Genomic DNA, 21,007 nt, shown 5'->3' on the forward strand with positions numbered 1-21,007 from the left:
CGGCTCTACACACATCTGCATAAATCTTGCCCTCGTTCACTCTTTCAAACACGTAGGACCGGTTTAGCTGGTCTTGTTTGTTGTTGTTTTTTTTTTTTTTCCAGGAGCGAAGTCGTTGAAATGGGACTTTCAGACTATAGAGCTTTTACTCTCGAAGTGTAGGAGAACAAACAACAGAAGAGATGATACTGCTTTAGCCATGGGCACCTGTATCTCAGATTTCACCATTTAGAAAACACAACCAGTTTTGGTATTCAATCAGCCTGGCAGTAACCAGCCTAACAATTTTTTTTTATTTTTTTATTTTTTTTTTTTAGTAACTACTGGTCAGGGTCATGGTTGATCCAGATCCTATCCCGTGAACACTGGGGGTAAGGCGGGAATACATCCTAGATGGGATGCCAGACCATTGCAGGGCACTATGCACACACATATTCACACAGTCATTCACGAATAGGGGCAATGTAGCACAGCCAATTCACCTACCAGGGAGGTTGGAAGAAACCAGAGAACCTGGAGGAAATCCACACAGATAGAGAAACTCAGACAGTAACGTGAGCTCAGAATTTAAGTGGGTGGCCATGCAACTCGCAGCACCTCTATGCCACCCATTACACTACTTACACTTAGTTAATACTTTTACACTTATTGTACACTCTTTTGCCATTTTAAGAGGCAAACCTACCATAAAGGTACAATTTGTAAACATACAGTTACTGACTGTAGCCATCTGTATTGTACACCATTAGTCTGTCAACCTCCACCCTATCCATCATTGTAAAGGAACCACCACATGGCCAGATATTGTGTGAGTGGTTGACCATTCTCAGCAGAACAGTGATACAGTCATGGTAGTGTGTGTTGTGACGGAACACATACATCAGGTGCAACACCTTTGCTGGACTTCCTTAAATAGTGTATAATGACCATTTTATTAGACACAACTACCTTGTTAGTTCACCCTGTGTATTTTTTGTCTATGCACAGTTTGTGTTAATCATCCCCTAGCCCAGTGTCTGCTTCTGACAACAGAATTGCTGTTAGTTGGATATTTTTTTTTTGTTTTCGAACTGCTCTCAACCCAGCAATGAAAAAAAAATACCCTTGAATTTAAAAAAAGTGCTTTTTTAATGGTTAAATCCACTTGGAATGCTGACCCTCATTGTATAGATTGGTGTCTGGGTCAGATTTGTTAACAACACACTAAATTAACATTTTCCATTTAAAATAGAGCCCAGTTTGTAGTGTTAGTAAGCAATCGCCACAAGATTAGAGGATGAATTAGTACCCGCAAACTCTGACAAATCTGAGAGGACAGGAAAACAACTTCTGATTCATGTTCATACACAGCCTAGCTAAAAAAAATGAGAGTTGTAGTTTTTATCCAACATTAGCATGTAGCTGTGTTTATGTTAAACTTTAGCACATCTCTACTAATCTTTAATAAAACTATAGTGGGAGGTGCATTTTATCAATTGTAATTCTAAAATAAAAACTAAAATAATGTAAAATGTAAATTAAAGTAAAATGTATGTTTTATGACTATATTTCCTAGAATGCACAGCATGTTATGTGGATAACGGTTAATTAATAATGAATTAAAATTGGTAATAATCGAATTAACGATTGTTGCATTGATTCATTTCAATTGTTGCCTTTTAAACTGATGCATCAATCTAAATCATCAGATCGTTACACCTCTAGTTAACAGGGTTGTTCATATACACTCACTGAGCACTTTATTAGGAACATACCTACTCATTCATGCAATTATCTAACCAGCCAATCAGGTGGCAGCAGTGCAATGCATAAAATAATGCAGATACGGGCCAGCAGCTTCGGGTATTGTTCACATCAACCATCAGAATGTGGACAAAATGTGATCTCTGTGATTTTCACCATGGCATGATTGTTGGTACCAGACTGGCTGGTTTGAGTATTTCTATAATTGCTGATGTCCTGTGATTTTCACGCACAACAGTCTTTATAGTTTACTCAGAAAGGTGCAATAAAGAAAAACATCCAGTGAGGGGCAGTTCTGCAGACAGAAACGCCTTGTTGATGAGAGATCAGTGGAGAAAAGCCAGACTGCTTCGAGCTGACAGAAAGGCTACAGTTACTCACATAACCACTCTGTACAATTGTGGTGAGCAGAAAAGCATCTCAGAATGCACAACACCTCGATCAAACCTTGAAGCAGATGGGCTCCAACAGCAGAAGACCACATCGGGTTCCACTTCTGTCAGCCATGAACAGAAAGCGGAGGCTGCAGTGGGCACAGGCTCTCCAAAACTGGACACTTGGAGACTGAAAAAATGTAGCCTGCCCTGATAAATCTTGATTTCTGCTGAGGCACACAGATGGTAGGGTCAGAACTTGGCACCAACAGCATGAATCCATGGACCCAACCGGCCTTGTGTCAACAGTTCAGGCTGGTGGAGGTGGTGTAATGGTGTGAGGAATGTTTCCTTGGCACACTTTGGGCCCATTAATACCAATCAGTCATCACCTGAATGCCATAGCCTATTTGAGTATTGTTGCTGACCATGTGCATCCCTCCATTGTCACAATTTGCCCATCCTCTAATAGCTATTTCCAGCATGCACCATGTCACAAAGAAAAAGTCATCTCAAACTGGTTTCGTGAACATGACAATGAGTTCAGTGTTCTTCAGTGGCCTTCCCAGTCTCGGGATCTGAATCCTGTAGAACACCTTTGGGCTATAGTAGAATGGGAGAATTGCACCATGAAAGTGCACCTGAAAAATCTGCAGGAATTGTGTGATGCAATCATGTCAGCACGGACCAGAATCTCAAAGGAATGTTCCCAAAATCTTGTGGAATCCATGCCACAAAGAATTGAAGCTGTTTTGAGAGCAAAGCGAGGCCTTTTTTTGATGAGGGGTGTAGTGAGTTGCATTACGGCTTCAAAACTCCAGGAAGCTCCCCAGTTCGATCCCTAGTTCAATCCTGAGTTGCTGTCTGTGTGGAGTTTCTGTGCGTATTCTTCTCATGTCAGCGTGGGTTCTCCGGTTTCCTCCCACCTCCCAACTCTAAACTGCCCTATGTGTGAATGCTTATGTGCGTGGTGCCCTGTGATAGACTGGCGTCCCTTCCAGGGTATATTCTCACCTTGTGGCCAGTGTTCTGGCTATAGGCTACAGATCCAGAATCCACTGTGATTCTGACCACGATAAAGCAGTTGCTGAAGATGAACGAATGACATTAAGCCCACGGTTATTTACACGGTTCATGTTTTTGCAGGGGGCCCACTTGTGTTCTGCGACTTAGCTAAAATAGTTAGTAGGCCCACTAACTATGTTAGTAATTCATTCATATGCAGTAAATGCTTTATCCTGGTCAGGGACACGGTGAAGCCGTAGCCAATCGCAGGTGCAAGATGGAGAAAAAATCTACCTACTGGCATGTTTTTGGGAGCTGGGAGGAAACCGAAGAACCCACCGGAAACCCACACGGATACAAGGAAACTCTGGAGCTGTGAAGAGGCAATGTGCCATCAATGCTATGTTAGTGATGGACAAAATAGTTTTGATTAATATTTTTACAGGTTTTACTGTGGTTAATTTATTTTCTTGGAAAAAACAAACTCGTGTTAACATCCAATAAATACAGTCTAATTTATTAGTAGTTGGACCACGGTGAGGAACTATGTGAAAATGTATGTACATGTATGTACGTGTTTCTGATAAAATGGTAAAATGGTCAAAAATGGTGCATGCAAGGCAGCTGTACTTAGTTAACTGACCACTAAGCGTATGGCGCCATCTAGCAGTGTACTATATATCTGCCATACCTGGAGTACAGACAGAAGGTTTTGTAGGGCACTACAGAATAGTGTGCTTCAGTAAGTGGGAAGGAGATATTTTTTGTTCCATCAGTGAAATGTTTAATCCGTACATTTACAAACTCACTAGTGTTAGATTAAACCTGTTCATTCTAGAGGTGATTTCCTAAACAGACGTCAAGCGATTGTTTTGTTGACAGAGAGGTGATTCCCTGTTAATGTTACATAAATGGTGATTAAATGGCCAGTAGGTAACGTTGGAACTATAAACTATAATCACCACTAGATGGCGCCAGTGGCCTAAAAACAACCTCCTTGTTAGCGCGATTACAGTAATGTAAAATGTTTTGGCGTGAATTAGAATTCTGTTGAATTAATTAATGAAACTGGTGACACTTTGTACATCGTGAGATACATCGTGAGATGTACAAAGATTTTAACTTATTATGCACCATTTCGTCTAAATTCGTCTAATGTTACTGTCATTAGGGCTTACTGTCGCCGGCGACATCACGGCTCCATAGCTCAGGGGTTAGAGCACTGGTCTTGTAAACCAGGGGTCGCGAGTTCAAATCTCGCTGGGGCCTGACTTCGCTTTTCGTTATGTATCATATATCTGATCACGAAAATAGAAAAATGTGTTTCACATATTGGTATCCAAATATCTTGGATGCTTTGGTTGTTTTACGGGAACGTCTTTAACACACCTAATGCAACATATTGCAGCAAATGTAAATTAGTTTTTTTTTAAGTGTTTTTGCATGAAAGAAGGTTCACCCAGCATTATCACTGAATACTCTGAATTAAATGTCTGAAAACAAGGATGACTATGTATGCATATTTAAAACCTCATACCACAGCTCTGTTGAATTGTCGACTGGCTCTGACAGTAGGTTTATAATCTATTACGTCTATCGTAATGAATCTGGTGGACGTTCACATAATTAAAGTCTAACAATAAACAGATGTTTTCCTTTGTAACAAAGAAAAAATGCACGTGAATATAGTAACGCTATTTGTAAGAACGACTGACTAGTTTTGTCCACATTCCACAGCATTAAATATCGTGTTATTCGACAATAATCAATTCTATTACGGCCCGCCTCGTCGCCTTATTCCCTACCAATTCAACAACACGCTCGAGACGACGTCCACACTGCTTCTAAAACTCACCCAAAACATGTACTTTTCATCCTTTATAAATAGAGTCATGCTAAGATAGACGGAGACAATCTCTCAACAGCAGTGTCTTAGGCTTGCACGTCTAAATTGGCGATTCTTGAATTGCACTACATTCGCATACGGAAAGGATTAAGAAAACGCTATCGCCCAACGTGGGGCTCGAACCCACGACCCTGAGATTAAGAGTCTCATGCTCTACCGACTGAGCTAGCCGGGCTGGGACAAGCGCACGATGTGTGCGTATAAGCGCATTACACTTGTACTCTACACAAGACGCGAGACGGAAGATGGCGCGGTAATGTAATGGAAAGAACTGAAATGTGTAAGCGGATTTATTGCTCGAGTCAGCACAACTTGCACGCCGAGAATAAGTACAATCTACCTGATTGTAGAGACATTTTTATCTTTAAATAGGCAACGAAATAGCACTTATACCACAGTCATGTTTGAGTGCAACATAAAAATGCGCTGTTCCCTGACCGGGAATCGAACCCGGGCCGCGGCGGTGAGAGCGCCGAATCCTAACCACTAGACCACCAGGGACACAATTCGTACTAAACCACTACAAAACAACAATTACTACTACATAAGTCGCAATTACAAATTGGAGCAGTAAAGATATGTGATAGAAGTACAATTTCCAACACAAACTCACCCTCCACAAACATGGGTGTTAGATGAATGTAGTGTGCAGTTAGCTGAACTATACTTGCTTTTAACTTTGTATACGCAAGATAAATGCCGCACGTATCATGTTTGGAGCGACCCCTTTGCATGTTCTCAGAAATTAACGGTACGCATCGGTTGCTATAAAGTGTCACTCTGCGTTTATCCAAAGTGATATAAATGTATTCAGTAGTATTGCAATAGGGTGACACTACTGCACAGTTCCTATTCTGCTAGACCCTTCATTGGTATAAGCATCGTTTCCCGCTGCTAAGCGTTAATGCAGGGCTCGGGTTAGTTTTGGCCTTGTAGCACTGATGCTCGCTTTTCAGAAAGTTAAGTGCACCAGCTCTGAAAACATGAAGCACTCATCAACATTCTCGGGGCCCTGTGCAGCCTACAGGCCGCAGGGAGGGACATGGCGGCTGTTCACTGTACTGTTAAATAACCGTCATACCAAGACTAGCTAGTCATACTTTCGCTAGCTAGTCATCCTTCACCAGCCAGACAAAACAACGGAAATTGGGATTTTAGCACAAAAAGTTCTAAATAAAGACCGATATAAAAGAACGCCTGTGATTAGTTGGCTTTATTTAGCTATCCTAGCTAGGCTATCTGCTTTCTCAACGCTGCTCTCTCCATCACGATTTAAAAGTGAAAAGTTAATGTATTTTTTGCTGCTTCTGGCAGTAAAGTTCTTTTTTATTCTTCCTGACGGTTTCTCAGCACCACTTTTCCACTTTCTTCATCGCTGTATGCTTGCACAAACACGGAAAATCAGTAAACCAGAACCTAACCAACTGAACCAATCACTAGCAGGTTCAGTGTCTCCACAAACAGTCGCCGGCCACTTTTTCAGGAACACCTATACACTTGCACATTCATTCATTTATTCAGTTATCTAATCAACCAGAATGCATAAAATCAGTTCAAGAGCTTCAGTTAAGGTTCACATCAAACATCAGAATTGGGGGGAAATGTGATCTTAGTGGCTTTGACGAGGCGTGAAAAACAAAAAACATTCAGTTCTATGGGTCAAAACACCTTTTTGATGAGAGAGTCCAGAGGAGAATGGCCAGACTGTTTCAAGCTGAAAAGAAGACTATGGTACCTTAAATAACAACTATTTACAACCGTCGTGAGCAGAAAAGCATCTCAGAATGCACAATATGTCAAACCTTGAGGGCGCATGGGCTACAACAGCAGAAGACCACATCAGGTTCCACTCCTGTAAGCCAAGAACAGGAATCTGAGGCTACAGTGGGCACAGGCTCACCAAAACTGAACAGTTGCCCAGGCACTGTTTTTCCAGTCTTCAGCTGTCCAGTTTTCAGTGACTCTGTGCCCATTGTAGCCTCAGATTCCTGTTCTTGGGAGTAGACCCCAATTTCCGCCCACAGAACTGCCACTCAACTTTTTTTTGTCATTAAAACATGCCTATTAAGTAGTATCTAGGAATACTGTATGGAGTACCAAAAAGGTGAAAATGCCTTGTTTTTGTTTATCATTTGTCTTAGTGTAAATAGACTTGGCTTGCCTTGGATGCTTGGATTCTTGGCTGACAGGAGTAGACCCCAATTTCCAGCCACAGAACTGCTGCTCACTGGATGTTTTTGTAACTCAAGCTCTTGACTTGTATGTACATGATTTCATGCACTGTGCTGCTGCTACTTGTTTGGCTGACTGGAAGATTGTATGAATTAGCAGGGGTACAGGTGTTCCTAATAAATTGGCCACTAAATATATATGCAGTGGCATGCCAGAAACATTCTTCTTCTGAAGTCTTATAGTTATATGATCCCTTCAAGACAAGCTGGTATGGATTCTTTAGTTTACAGATACAAATATAGTTTCAAAAATTGTCATGTAAATCATGTAAAGGGTCACTTGTGTCTATGACAATTTGTCTCTATGGTGCCCATTGGTCTACACCACAGATTACCAACCCTGGTTCTGGAGTACTCCTGTCCTGCACTTTTAGTGTTTTCCGCTCTAATACACCTACTTCAATTAATCAGATAATTACCAGCCCTAACTGAGTTGAAGTGGATGTGTTAGAACAGACAAAACATTAAAATGTGCAGGACAGGGCTTACTGCAGGACCTGGGTAGAGAACCTGTGGTCTACACTGACATAGTCCAAACAATCAATGTCTCTCTTTTGCCAAACAGCAATAAACTGAAGTTGAACCTGCCTTCTTAGAGGTTTAATTTAAACACTCATTTAGTCCTGGATTGACATAAATCTTTGACTTGTTGGATCAGTTAAATCCACTGTGCTAAATCTAAGCCTGTTTCTATTCCTGACTTAGAAAGCGATTTAGAATTAGTTCAGTTTAAAAGGGCATTTAATCTAATACTAGGCTTAATCCCTGTCTGGGAAACTGACACTTTGTGTTGTTGTTCCTCTTTCATCTGAACAGTAATCTGGCCTTCATCTTGCCATTCCTACATTGTAGTTTAGATAAAGCTGCTGTTTTAAACATGAACTGGGGTCCAGCATCCTTGAATAAACATATTGACTCATTTCTCTTAGTGCCAATGCTAATGTATAGCTTTACCTTATGTCCAAGTTAGCACAATTGCAAAGATTGCTCATTTGTTGCCCTGTATAATATTTAGCCTACATGAATTCAGCTCTGCCAAACTTTCAGTGCTAAATGACATCTGTTCCACCAAAATAATTTGTATTAAGCATTAACTGTAGTGCAAATATTGGTGAATCATGGTAACTACCACTTTAACATTTTTTTTTAAAACTTCAGTTTGTTCACTTGGTGTTTTCTCTGATAGGTACAGCAGGTAAATGAGAATAAAGTATAAAAAAGACAACATTTTAACCACTGTTGTCATATTAAAGCTTATTTTGCAATGCATCTGCAAAGCAGTATTTCAGAAATTAAATCAGTAATTGGATGGCTCAGAGGCGAGAGTTGAAAGTCATCAGCATTTTTTTGTCATTAAAACATGCCTATTAAGTAGTATCTAGGAATATTGTATGGAGTACCAGAAAGGAGAAAATGGCTTGGTCTTTTTTTAATCATTTGTCTTGTTGCAAATAGATTTAGCTTGCCTTGGATGCTCACTCCAAGACTGAAATAATGAATCAATTCATTAATCTTTGAAGAAAGTTTCCTAAGTTTGTTATAACTTTGACTTAACATTACTAATCATGACCACAATAGGATTTAAGACAGTACACAAATGGAGGTTCTTTGTACTGAAATGTCACAGCTTTTTAATAACATTTCCTTCTTGTAATTGAATAATAAATGAAAAGTCTTACAATTGTCAGATCTCCAATAAGACCTGTGAGGCAATATAAGCAGGAACATATCAAGCTTTAATTCCAGCCACTGCTATGTTATAGTGAAAAACAATAAATATTACATTTTGTAGGTGAGTCAGAAATAGATCATGCAACACAAACACAGGAAAAAGGCAGGAAATGAATAAAAAAGCAAGTTGTTCATCATCAGTTCAAATGGATCTGTAACCACAGCTTTAATTTTATAAAATTTATTTTTAATTTAGTAATACTGGCCAAATAATTTATGTGGTTTACTCACCAAGCATATAACAATGACTTATAATGTGTGACTCTGTGTTTTCAGAAATATTCTTTTTGTACGCTCTCTTCAGTGCATTTTCCGGTAGGCCATCATATGTACGATAAAAACCACCAGAAGCATTACTAGCAGTCCAACACCCAGAGCTGCTGCAAACATTGGGTATAAGAGCTGTCTTTCTCCAGCCACTGGAGGAAGAGGGGGAAAGGCTGTGAAAAATTAAAATGAGGTCATTACTAAGTCTGTGTATCAAAACTGGCACAAGAGGTTTTCCTAAATAACAGATGTTTGATAAATTATTTGTTGTTGTTGTGGATCAACTTGGCAAAGAAATTTCCTGATGCAGTTCTTCGTGTTCAAAATATGTTTCTATAGTAGAACTTATTTTTAACCACTAAAAGTAAAAATGTTTTTACATCCATTGTCAACATGGCTTGCTGATGGTAACTTCATTGGCCTGGTTCAGCTTAACAAAGGCTCTTCATGTCATAGTATTACATGTGTACACTATGAATTTAGCTAATTTATATAGTATACTGTATAATAATAGTGTTGTTACCTTCTTTACAATTTGAGACACTTTCATTTCTTATGTCTCCTGAAAAGATAAAGATAAAAGATGACACAAAAAATAGATATTAAATAAAATAGAAACCATGCCACTTTTCTAAAGTTATATTACCATATATGTGCACTCCATCTTCAAACTCCATGTGTTTTCCTTCTACAATTCCACAGTAGTATGAGCCAAGATCGTTGTTCAAGACACTGAAAATTCTCAGTCCAAAAAACTTGTCCACCAGGCAACCCTCAAAATGAGTGCTGTTGTAATTCAGAACTTCTGTTAAGCCTCCATCATTTTTTAGGCGTGCAACCATCAGTAGCCTTGGTTTTTCCATAATGCTCACTCTCAGCCAGAAAATTTCATGATGCAAAGAAATGTTACACTTCAAGACGACTGGTTCTCCAAGTTTAACCCATTTTCGTTCTATTGTGCCCAAAGCCTTCAATGGCAATACAAGGGCCACTAGTGAAAAAAATATATATTTGAGTCCATGTTTATACTCCAATTTGTATTATTTACTACCACATCATTTATGTTTACAGTCAACCTGATTACCAATAGACTTTAATGGTTTTAATGTATTAAACTTACCTGTTAATGTCAGTACCCAAGACAAAAGCATTGTGTTTGCAAGTTGTCATCACTTGTTTCATTTCTGAGAAATTTCCAGACTGCTTCGTATAAACGGAAGTGCTTTAGCGACTACCCGCCCCCTCAGTCCTTTACCTGCATTTTTTTAAACCTCTGATGCTTAGACAACTATTTGTACATGTTCACAAACACAGAAAAAAAACTGATTAAACTAGCAGTTATAATAAATTGACTTTAATGGTACCTTCCTTCATCTTTCTAAGAAAATGTTAAAAATCAAGTGGGTTTCCGACATGAAGTGACAAATCAGTGTTTTCTTACTGCCTTAAGGCATTAAAAATAATGCCTTAAGGCAGTAAGTTGTGCCAAACCAAGTTACAGAATTTTGAATTTCAGGCAGTAGTATTGGGTTTACCAATAGCCCAGAGAAGAAGAGAGAAATTTTTTACTCGCCCACAGGAAAGTGTGGTAAAAAAAAATAGGACACACGGTCAGATGATGATTACATATATGTTATTTTCACATTTATAAAGTGTCCCTTGCTGGAAATTCACTCAACAGAATTGTTCAGAGTTTTTTTGTGGTAAGCACAACACATGATTCTCACCGTCATATCTCCAACTAAACAGGAAGCCAAGACATAACAAACTAAACCAGACCATAGACAATCCAGATTACATAGTCCACATGAATGAAATGTGCTTTTCTTACAATTTGCTTTTTTATTGGTGCTTCAGCTTTCAGTTTTAAATATTTCAAAATCAGTGGCTGTTTATTAATATTATTAATGAATCCGTTCCTTGTAATGAAACCGCATGTAGGAGATGGGTATTTATGAAACCATTTATATATTTTGGGAGAAAAAAAAAAAAAAAAAAAAAAAAAAAAAGAACTGAAACTGGGAAAAAAAAAAAAAAAAAAAAGAACTAACACCGATCCTTAAAAAAAAAAAAAAAAAACTTGGTCGAGAACATGTATCTGGCAGTCTTCTTCATCGAAACATTGAACCTCAGAAGCAATGGGAGACAGGCTTCCAATTTGAATTTGGAACTTTATTTTAATCATGCATTCTCCCACACTAGTGCCCTATAAACATGGCAATTTGTTAACATTTTGCCAAGCATCAACTGAAGTACCACAGGCAGTAATGAAGACATAGCTACAAAGACATACGCAACCACTTCACAAAATTCAGAGCAAAATTTACATCACAGAAGAGAGGCACTATTTTCCATAAAATGAAGAGTGAAGATACATTTTATAGTTTCCATAACATGAACATGTGCTACAGGATATGCTTGCTCAGTTTCACAAAGTCGAAGATATTGAACAATAACATATTAGACTAGACCACAGAGCAACTTTCAAACTGACATTCCATTTATTTTTGCAGCAACCTGGAGTCATCAGCAAAGATTTTTTAGATAATATGCTAAAAATAAAAAAAAATAAAAATTAAAAACCAAGCAATTAAAAAAAGGATACACATTTTAAAAAATTGACGTGAAAAAAAAAAAAACAAACAGCTGAACAGTCAGAAATGTATATAAATATATTTTTATATTTTTCACTAAGGTGGAGCTACACATAAGCACTGCCATTAGCTCGATCAGCTGATCAAAATGCTCTTAAAATTTAAAAGGACAAAACAGGATGTTTCTACACGTGAATTTTGGGAATACTGATCACTTACTATTCAACATTTTAAAACACAAACATGTATTACTCTGAATTCATAGAGGATATCAAGTACCTTATGATGAACAGTAATAGCATTAAATATTTAATACTAAACCAGTCACCCAAAGCAATGTACACAATAAAACCATGTAATGCAATGCTTTCCCAAGTACCACAAAAATAACAAATTCATAATCTCAAACAAAGTCAATGCTGAGGACATCATTGACTGTACAACCATGTTTAATATTGCTATCTTTATAGTTGAATTCAGAAATGCTCTTAAACACAAAAGCCTTTTATTAGGTGATGCAGCCTATAGTTTATCAAGCAATAAAAAATGATGATTAACAAAACTAGATTCTTACCACAAAGGAACCAAACCAACTTTCATGTGCTGCAGTAAACCAACAAATGAACTGAAAGGAACAGAACATGTGGATCTCGTGGCCTGTATGCTTGCAATTAATCAAAATCTTTACTTAAGGGTGTTGCACATTAGATTATAAAACTTCTACGTGAGTAGAAAAGCACAGATTATTAAATATGCAGTATAGTTCCAGGATTCTGTGCAGCAATTCAAAATGTCTTAAGACCTGACTCATTTGCTGTTTGCTTTGTATACAATTTCATTTAATATGCCAGAATCCCTAAAATAATTTAATCTTAATCATGTATTCTATCTTTAATTAATTACTGTTTTACATACATGTCGGACAAGCTGTTCTCACAGCATCATATATCTGTTTACAGAAATTAGCAAACATAAGACCAGTGATTTTGCTAAAAAGTACTGGAAAGGGTTTCAACACCAGAGCATGCGGTAGCATTCATGCAGTACCATGTCAGTAGAATAATACACCCCATGGTACTACTACTCTAGAATCCAGTTCTTGCCTTTTGTGTGCCCAAACACAAAGCACAGAACTCAATCTAAAATCAGTAAATCGACCAACATTCTCAGTTCCTAAGCCATATGCCATTTGTACAGTGAGCCCAAACATTAAATGTCACCACACTTTTTAATTCTGTTTGTATATGTTTCCAGTTTCTTCATTTTTGCCATCTTTATAAGAGATAAAGCTTTCTGCTGGCTCCCATGTGTTTTTCCATTTTGCCCCACTGAAAGACAAAAAAAAAAAAAAAAACAAACAACAAAAAAAAACTAGGCTAATTAGCTGATAAGATGGTGGAAACAGATTTTATGCAACATAGTACTGGTTCATCAAGTCAACTAACTTGATATGTACAGCTTAGTCTTTAATAGCATTACAGATCATATACAGATCATCTTACCATAATGAGCAAGGCATCCACTTGATTCTGACTTCATTTCGACCCTTTTTATTTTAAAGAACAGAAAAGGGAACCATGAAAACAAGCCCACATTATTTCACATAAACTACAGTTTACGGTTTGCTGTGAGAAATGCTTTATGGAGAGACAAACAGAAAACTATTTCCATAAAAATGTGTAACTCGGAGTATATTCAATGCTCTGTCATATTCAGTTTTAGGATCATTACTTTAACCAACAAAAACAGTGCCTTATAAAAATATTGTGCAATATGGATTTTTAGGATTGAATTATCTCCATTAATTTTCTTTAATGTGACTCACCTTTGTATTTCTCCATCTAAGAATTTTCTCAACAGGAAACACACCATTGTACATGTCATGATTGCAATCTGGAAAAAAAGATGATACTGAGAACTTTCTAACCATTAAAACTTTGAGAATTACAGCTTTACAAAGATTAGCTCATATTTTGTAATGCCAGGTCAATATTGAACCACTCAGTCTAAATCTATTTAAAATGCAAAAAGTTTACCTGACATCTTCCGTTTACGTGAAAGTGAATTTAATCCTTTTGGTAAGTCTTCACTTGCACTGGATGAACCTTCATCACACTCCACACTATCAACTCTACGTGCAATCAATGACTTTGACTGGGTCCACTTTTCTGCTGGCTGGTTTTTGCTAGCGGCAGTTGGAAAAACTGAATCTTCTGTCCCATCATCTGACTGCCTAAAACTTTCACTTGATTCAGTCCCTGAACTGGAAGCCTGGCATTCCATGACAAGTTCTGTATAGCTGTTAGATACAGATTCCTTATTTAACATGGATGCATTCCTGGTTGTGCCTGTAGATGGTTTATTAGAGCTCCCTGTAAATGGTGTGGGTTCCACGACTGAGGACAGGTTCTTGGATGGCCCCACAGAGCTCACACTGTTTTTATCATCTAGCAACAACGAACCTTTAGGAAATAATGCAGCTTCCAGCTGAGCCTCTGAAATTCTCTCCAAGCGAACCTCCACCTTGGCCTTTAGTTCTTTAGGCACTGGAAATGAATGGGAGGGGCTGGGGATATCTTGCTGACCAATCTCAGAAACATGACCATGGGCATGGATCCGCTTGTGTATGTTCCAGCCACACCGAGTAGCAAACATGTGATCACAGAGGTAGCATTTATATGGGAATGGCTTCTTCAATGCAGGGGGTACACGCCGATTGTGACTGGCCAGGGTCCTCAGACTGGTGAACGTCTGTCCACACCTGTTGCACTTAGGCTTGCTGAAGCACTTGTGGCTCTTAAACTCTGTCCTTTCCTGAAACTTTGTCCCACAGTCAGTGCAGGTGTACCCACATGAAGCCACTGGTGAATTCTTTTTCAGCTTGTGTTGTTGCTCTGGGCATTGGCCTGAAGTGCAGCACAGACAAGGTTTCTGGCTACTCAGGAGGTGCCTGTCACGGAGTGTGTGTGTTACACTGTTGCTTTGTGTGGCAGTATTTCTTTTTTGCATGTATTTTTTCTTTGACACCACTGCCCTCTTTCCCTGTGACCTATTACTCAGAATTAGACTGTCTGTGCTAGAGGATGGTTTCTGGGGGCTGGCCACTGAAAGGGCTTGGATTGGAGAGTTTGGCAGCACTTTGGTCTCTCTGGCAGAGGTTTGATGCGCTGAGACTGTATGAGATGTAGATGGACGACCTCTTTTATGTCTACCCTCTAACTGAGTCACCTGGGCCTCTGGGACAGATGTTTGATGCTTTGAGACTGTATGGGATGTAGATGGACGACCTCTTTTATGTCTAACTTCTAACTGAGTCACCTGAGCCTCTGGGACAGATGTTTCTGTAAAAAAAAAAAAAAAAAATGCAAAGAAAAAAACAGCTGTATTATCCAATAGACAAACAAATTTTTTAGGCAATATCTAGTCAGATATTTTATACAAACAGTGGATATAAGAAGTCTACACACCCTTGTTAAAATGGCAAGGTTTTGTGATGAAAAAAAATTTAAGAAGATAAATCATGTCAGAACTTTTCTCACCCTCAATATGAAATTACAACATATAAAAATTAAGTGAAAAACAACCAGAAATATTTTAGGGAAAAATAAAAAAAAAGATACAATAAGCTTGTTGCATAAATGTGCACCCCCTTTTATATTTTCAATATAATTATATAATTATCATAGTAATCATCATACAGCTGTCATCAATTAAATTATTCTGATTAATCCCGAATAAAAGGTCAGCTGTTTCTGTAAGATTTTCTTTTCTTATCTTCTTGGATTCATCTGACTGCTGAAGCCATGGTCTACAAAGAGCTATAAAAAATCCTGTACAGGGTCTCACTGTCGAAAGGAATTGATCAGAACAGGGATACAAAAAAATTTCCAATACATTAGATGTACCATGGAACACCGTGAAGGCCATCATCAACAAGTGGAGAAAATGGAGCACCACAGTGACATCATCAAGAACGGGACGTCCCTCCAAATTTTACAAAAGGACAAGACAAAAACTTATAAGGGAGGCTGCCAAGAGACCTACAGCAACATTAAAGGAGCTGCAGGAATACCTGACAAGTACTGACTACTCTCTGCATGTGACAACAATCTCTCGTATTCTTCCCATGTCTGGGCTATGGGTAGGGTTTCTAGACGGAAGCCCTTTCTCACAAAAAACATCCAAGCCCAACTAAATCACCCCAAACCATGTGGCAAAATGTGTTATGGTCTGACAGGACCAATTCCAAAAGGTAAAATAATTCAATAATTCCAAAAGGTGTGTTTGGTGCAAAAAAAAAAAACAACAAAAAAAAACACACCAACAAAAGAACACCATACCCACTGTGAAGAATGGTGGTGGCAGCATCATGCTTTAGGGCTGCTTTTCTTCAGCCAGAACTGAAGGTTTATCAAGGTGGAGGGAATCATGAATAGCTACAAATACCAGCCAATTTTAGTGTAATACATTCCGTTGTCTGCTTGTAAGCTAAAGGAATTCCACCTTTCAGTATGACGACGACCCAAAGCATACATCCAATTCAACAAAGGAATGGCTTAACCAAAAGAAGTTGAATGTTTCTGAATGACCTAGCCAGAGCCCAGACATGAATCCAACTAAAAATCTGTGGGGTGACCTGAAGTGGTCTGTGCACAGGAAACGCCCTTACAATTTGACAGATCTAGAATGTTTTTTGAAGAAAGAATGGGAAAATATTGCCCCATTGCCTCACTGTGTGGATTTGGATGCATGTATTGGATCACTGTCCTGCTGGAAGATCCAACAATGACCCAGTTGAAGCTTCTTGTCAGAGTCACCCAGATTCTCCTTTAAAATCTACTGCTACTTCACTGAATCCATAATTCTGTTTTTCTTAACAGGGTTCACAGGGCAACTGAAGGAAAAGTAACTCCACAAGAGCACAGATCCTCTGTCATAATTAACAATGGGAGTGTTTGCTGCCAAAACATTCTATTTTTGTCTCCTCTGGTCAAAGAACCCAGTTCCAGTTGTAGTGTCTAGCAGTTATGTTTGTGGCTATAGATGAACTAAAAGGCTTCCTGGCATGGCTTCAAATTACTTTACTGGCATGGATGTGGCATCTTATAAATAAAGAGCCACCTTCTGCAACTCTTCATTTGTTATCCTTGGAGAAATGTTTTCCTCTCTAACCATCCTCCTCACTGTGCATGGGGGCAAAATACACTTACATTCTCTTCCAGGCAGGTTCATTACAGCTCCGCTTGCTAAACTTCTTAATTATTGACCTAACAGTTGATATGGATATTTTTACGTGTAGCTATATACGAACACACTTTTATCTCATTTCATTTGTGTATTCTCTAATCTTCCTCATTTTGAAGAATGACCAATTTGGTCTCTTTGCCACCTCAAATTTATACTCCTGTTAAACAAGAAGGCATCAATGACCACTTAATACTTCCTAAATACTCAGCTGAACTTAAAGTAAATATAAATGGAAAAATGCCAATAAGAATAAATTTCTTAGAATAAATTTGCTTCAATTAAAAGGTTTTCAGTGTAATATTAAGCTATTTAACCACAAAGACATTTGTGCCCACAACTTTTTTTTAAAACCCATCTTTAATGTGTACATGTTTTGACACCTCCACTCAAGCAAATGGAAACAGTCCTAGACATATTGGATACTGAATTGTAAAATACCTATGATACAGTAAATATGGATATTTATATATACAGAGAGAGATTACAGATATGTAGTGGTGCATGACCACAATGAAAAGTTAGTACACATTCTTTTCACTTTGTGTATGTACAAGATGACATTTTCACATCAGTTTCAGAAACAATCCAATTTGTACATCACAGATCTAATCTGATTGTACAATTTTAATGTAGCAAGGAAACTAAAGCTTTACCCCGTGTTGTAATTTCTGGAGCTGCTTGTTCAAGACCTGATACGCTGTTCTGTCCGGTGTCCGTTTCCTCAACTGTGGCATCTTCAGATATTTGCACTTCACCCTACAACAATACAAAGTACTTTAACAGAAAGTTTAGGGCACATGACGCATATTGGTTGTTATGGTTAAAACCTAATTAGAACTGCAACACAATGTCAAGATTTAATAATTGAAAAAATATAAAGATTCCAAACATCCCTACTAAATAATGCAATAAATACACACGAGTACCTTTCCGTCTGCTAATGTAGCACGAAAACTAAAAGCAAGTGCTGTGCTGTTTCATTAATGCCCAACTGTGTAATCACTAAAATTATCTAACAAATAAAATTAAAACGTCCAAGTACATTCAGAGTGAAAAATGATATAATTGTTTTGTATCTATGAGAAATTAGCTATGAGAAATTAGCACATCAATTACTACATTACAATTAATATAGCTAATTTCCAAGTCAGCCACTAGGTTAAAGAAAACCTCCAGCAGGCTGCAGCTAAACCAAAGCGTAACACATTTAAGACAATTTCCCAGGTTATTTTCTCACCTTGTTTCTATTTTAACGTTATTTGTGAACATGATTCAGCTCAAAACAGTCTGGACCAGAGAGCATATCAAAAGACATATGGGGAAATCTCAAACACAGATCTGCTACAAACTAGAGACAGCCTGTTTCATTTTAAAACATTTGTGCAAGCTTTGCTACTCCAAGTAAAATGTATGATTCTATGAGTGTGACAGGTGTAATGCAGCTGTGAAGTCAGCATCACACCTATTTTGAGCTTAAATCGCAAGTGGCTTATTTTTTGTGCGACATATTTAGTGGCTTTCAAAATTACTGAATGTAAAAATCTGGCATGTGAAAGTTACACCAACAGCATGGCCTATTTACACACTCCATCTTTCAAGAAAAGAGCCGAGCAAAAATGTTCTTCATACAAAAGGAACAAGCACACCATAAGTAACCTACATCACAAAACTCATTCTTTCCTGAAATATGTGAAAAGGCTTTAAATTCACCATCCCAAATATTCACAATTTCTCAACTTATGAAACCCTCCAAGAAAAGGCTAGTTAGGCAACTGAGGCTTTGACAAAGAACCAGTAACTAACTGTGTAATTTTAATGCAACATGTGAGAACTGCATGAGATGCAAGAATAAGTATCAGTGTGTTTTACTTACACTCATACATCTCAGAAATTGTCCTGACAACCACCTCTGATGTGTAGCTTTGCTCTGGCCTTGTCTTGTGGAAAAGACTGTGCAACACCTACAGTAGGTGAAGGTTCTTTAAGGGGCTCTGAGTACAGATATGAGTTCTTAGCTGAAAACGGTTCTAGTCTGAAAGCCTTTCTGACAGGGAAACAAGCTGCTGTATACACAGAGCCCTCAAGGTTTTCCCCAGAGGGACTGCCAAAGAGCCTTTAAGGGTTATAGATTTGGCCTTTTATAACTCTCTGAAATAACATGACAATATATGAAAAAGATATAAGCCCTGTATAGTTTAACCAATATACCCTTAAAATTAAAGTTGAATACTTTAACCTCACAGATTCAATTCAGTGTGTAGCTCACCCTGCTTTCTGTACTTTCAAGAATCACAGGACTCTGCTGGGACACCACCACGTCATCCTCTTCGGTTTTGAAAGTCACTTGAGTCATTTGACTTCTGAAATTGGACTCTGCTCGCTGCTTTTCTCTCTGTTCCAACTCCTGCTTCAGGTCATCAATTTCCCTCCAGCTACGAGAGATCTCCATTCTCGTCTCCAACATGACGTCAGCAAAAACCTTCACAATCTCTGACGTTGTCTTTATCATGAGTGCCTCAACGATAGTCCGAAATTTGGCAGATATAGGGTCTTCCACCTCCATGATAACTTCCTGTGGAAAAAAGAAAACAACAGACATATATTGCAATATACAATATACAGTATATACAAGCAATATACAGTATATACACTGTGACACTGAGGAGTTGACTTGTACCAATGCAACACAAAATGTGTGTAACCATATCAGTGTCACTGATGTGCTGAGAATTATCCACTACTCAAATATCATCCAGTCAGTGGTGGTCCCTTTGCATTAATGGATGGAGCAGAAAGTGACAAATTGTGCATAGCAAGTGTTTGTTGGGTTGCTTCATTTGCAAAGAAAGTGCCAGAGTTACTCATGTTAGGTTACTAAAAGCCATCTCATTATTTTTCCACAACGATTTACAAGCTAGCTGTCCGAATCCTCTCCATTTTCCGATATATATATATATATGCACTGCCGAGGGACATAAACAAGAACGTCTGCGCCCATTGTAGTGAGCCATATGTCCCAAAGGGAGCTATTTAAAAGCCAGCCACTGGAGGGAAAACAGAGGCTGCTAATTTTGCTACGAAACAGATGCTTCTCTAATCAGGAAAAACAGCCAACATCTAACATCTATTGTTATCTACTTAAGAGAGAAGTCCTCGTATTGCACATACGGAAACACAAAATATTTTGCAAATAACTCACCCCAAATACACAAATAAACTACAAGCGCCGTTTATTGATCGATCCCGTCGTGGTTTTCCTGGCCCGCTAAAGAATTTTTCAAGCGTATTGTGTGCAACTCGTGAAGGATCCGGATAGAAACACACACTACATACTTGGTTCCGTGTAGAGAAATATTGCAGTCCAAGAGAGAGTATTAACGATTATTATTATTTAATAATTATTATTAAAGTATTAATAATATATTATTTATTAATAATTATTAATAAAAAGTTATTTCTACTAAGAAGAACGTGTGATATTTTGTCTCTTTTACTTTACGGGGGTCAAATTTGACCAAGCAGAGCTGAAGAAAAAAATGTGATCGTGCAACACAGAACAGTAGAGCTAAATGTATAACGTGGAAGTTAGAAATAATGCAGCAGTTAGCGACGTTGAATGTATAAAGTCTTTCGTCAATGCCACTGAATGTTATTCATGTACATATAATAGGGCAAAATGAATGGAAACTCAGGAAGTACGAGCCCCTACACCGCAACTTCCAGCATTTCACAAACACAGAAATGGCATTAAATCACTTCAAATTAAAAACATTACATACTGCTACTTCTACTTTAATTTTAATTAATAAAAACATTAGGCCTCAGCTGGCCAAAGTGGTCAGGATGGGATATGCTGCTTCAAGAGGTCAATCAGATATGCTAAATGCTAAACTATTTGGAGCTTTAAAT

General features: G+C 38.1%; 1 protein-coding gene and 3 non-coding genes across 4 annotated transcripts; 1 reads left to right on the forward strand and 3 right to left on the reverse strand.

Annotated features, from left to right (window-relative positions):
• Nucleotides 1-4,318: 4,318 nt before the first annotated feature.
• trnat-ugu (transfer RNA threonine (anticodon UGU)) lies at nucleotides 4,319-4,391 on the forward strand. Its single transcript has one exon. It is a non-coding gene; the product is annotated as a tRNA-Thr (tRNA).
• Nucleotides 4,392-5,130: 739 nt separating this feature from the next.
• On the reverse strand, nucleotides 5,131-5,203 carry trnak-cuu (transfer RNA lysine (anticodon CUU)). The gene has a single exon. It is a non-coding gene; the product is annotated as a tRNA-Lys (tRNA).
• Nucleotides 5,204-5,457: 254 nt separating this feature from the next.
• trnae-cuc (transfer RNA glutamic acid (anticodon CUC)) lies at nucleotides 5,458-5,529 on the reverse strand. The gene has a single exon. It is a non-coding gene; the product is annotated as a tRNA-Glu (tRNA).
• Nucleotides 5,530-11,736: 6,207 nt separating this feature from the next.
• On the reverse strand, nucleotides 11,737-20,437 carry zgc:66472 (uncharacterized protein LOC327494 homolog). The gene is made up of 7 exons (XM_026945490.3): nucleotides 20,298-20,437; nucleotides 19,365-19,670; nucleotides 17,752-17,854; nucleotides 13,888-15,192; nucleotides 13,677-13,744; nucleotides 13,354-13,397; nucleotides 11,737-13,179 (listed from the first exon to the last, which is right to left on the reverse strand). The coding sequence occupies exons 2-7, from the start codon at nucleotides 19,659-19,661 to the stop codon at nucleotides 13,080-13,082; spliced, it is 1,917 nt and encodes a 638-aa protein (XP_026801291.3). The 5' UTR covers nucleotides 19,662-19,670; nucleotides 20,298-20,437; the 3' UTR covers nucleotides 11,737-13,079.
• Nucleotides 20,438-21,007: the final 570 nt, after the last annotated feature.

The sequence above is a fragment of the Pangasianodon hypophthalmus genome, chromosome 3 (genome assembly GCF_027358585.1).
Source record: "Pangasianodon hypophthalmus isolate fPanHyp1 chromosome 3, fPanHyp1.pri, whole genome shotgun sequence".
Lineage (NCBI taxonomy): Eukaryota > Metazoa > Chordata > Actinopteri > Siluriformes > Pangasiidae > Pangasianodon > Pangasianodon hypophthalmus.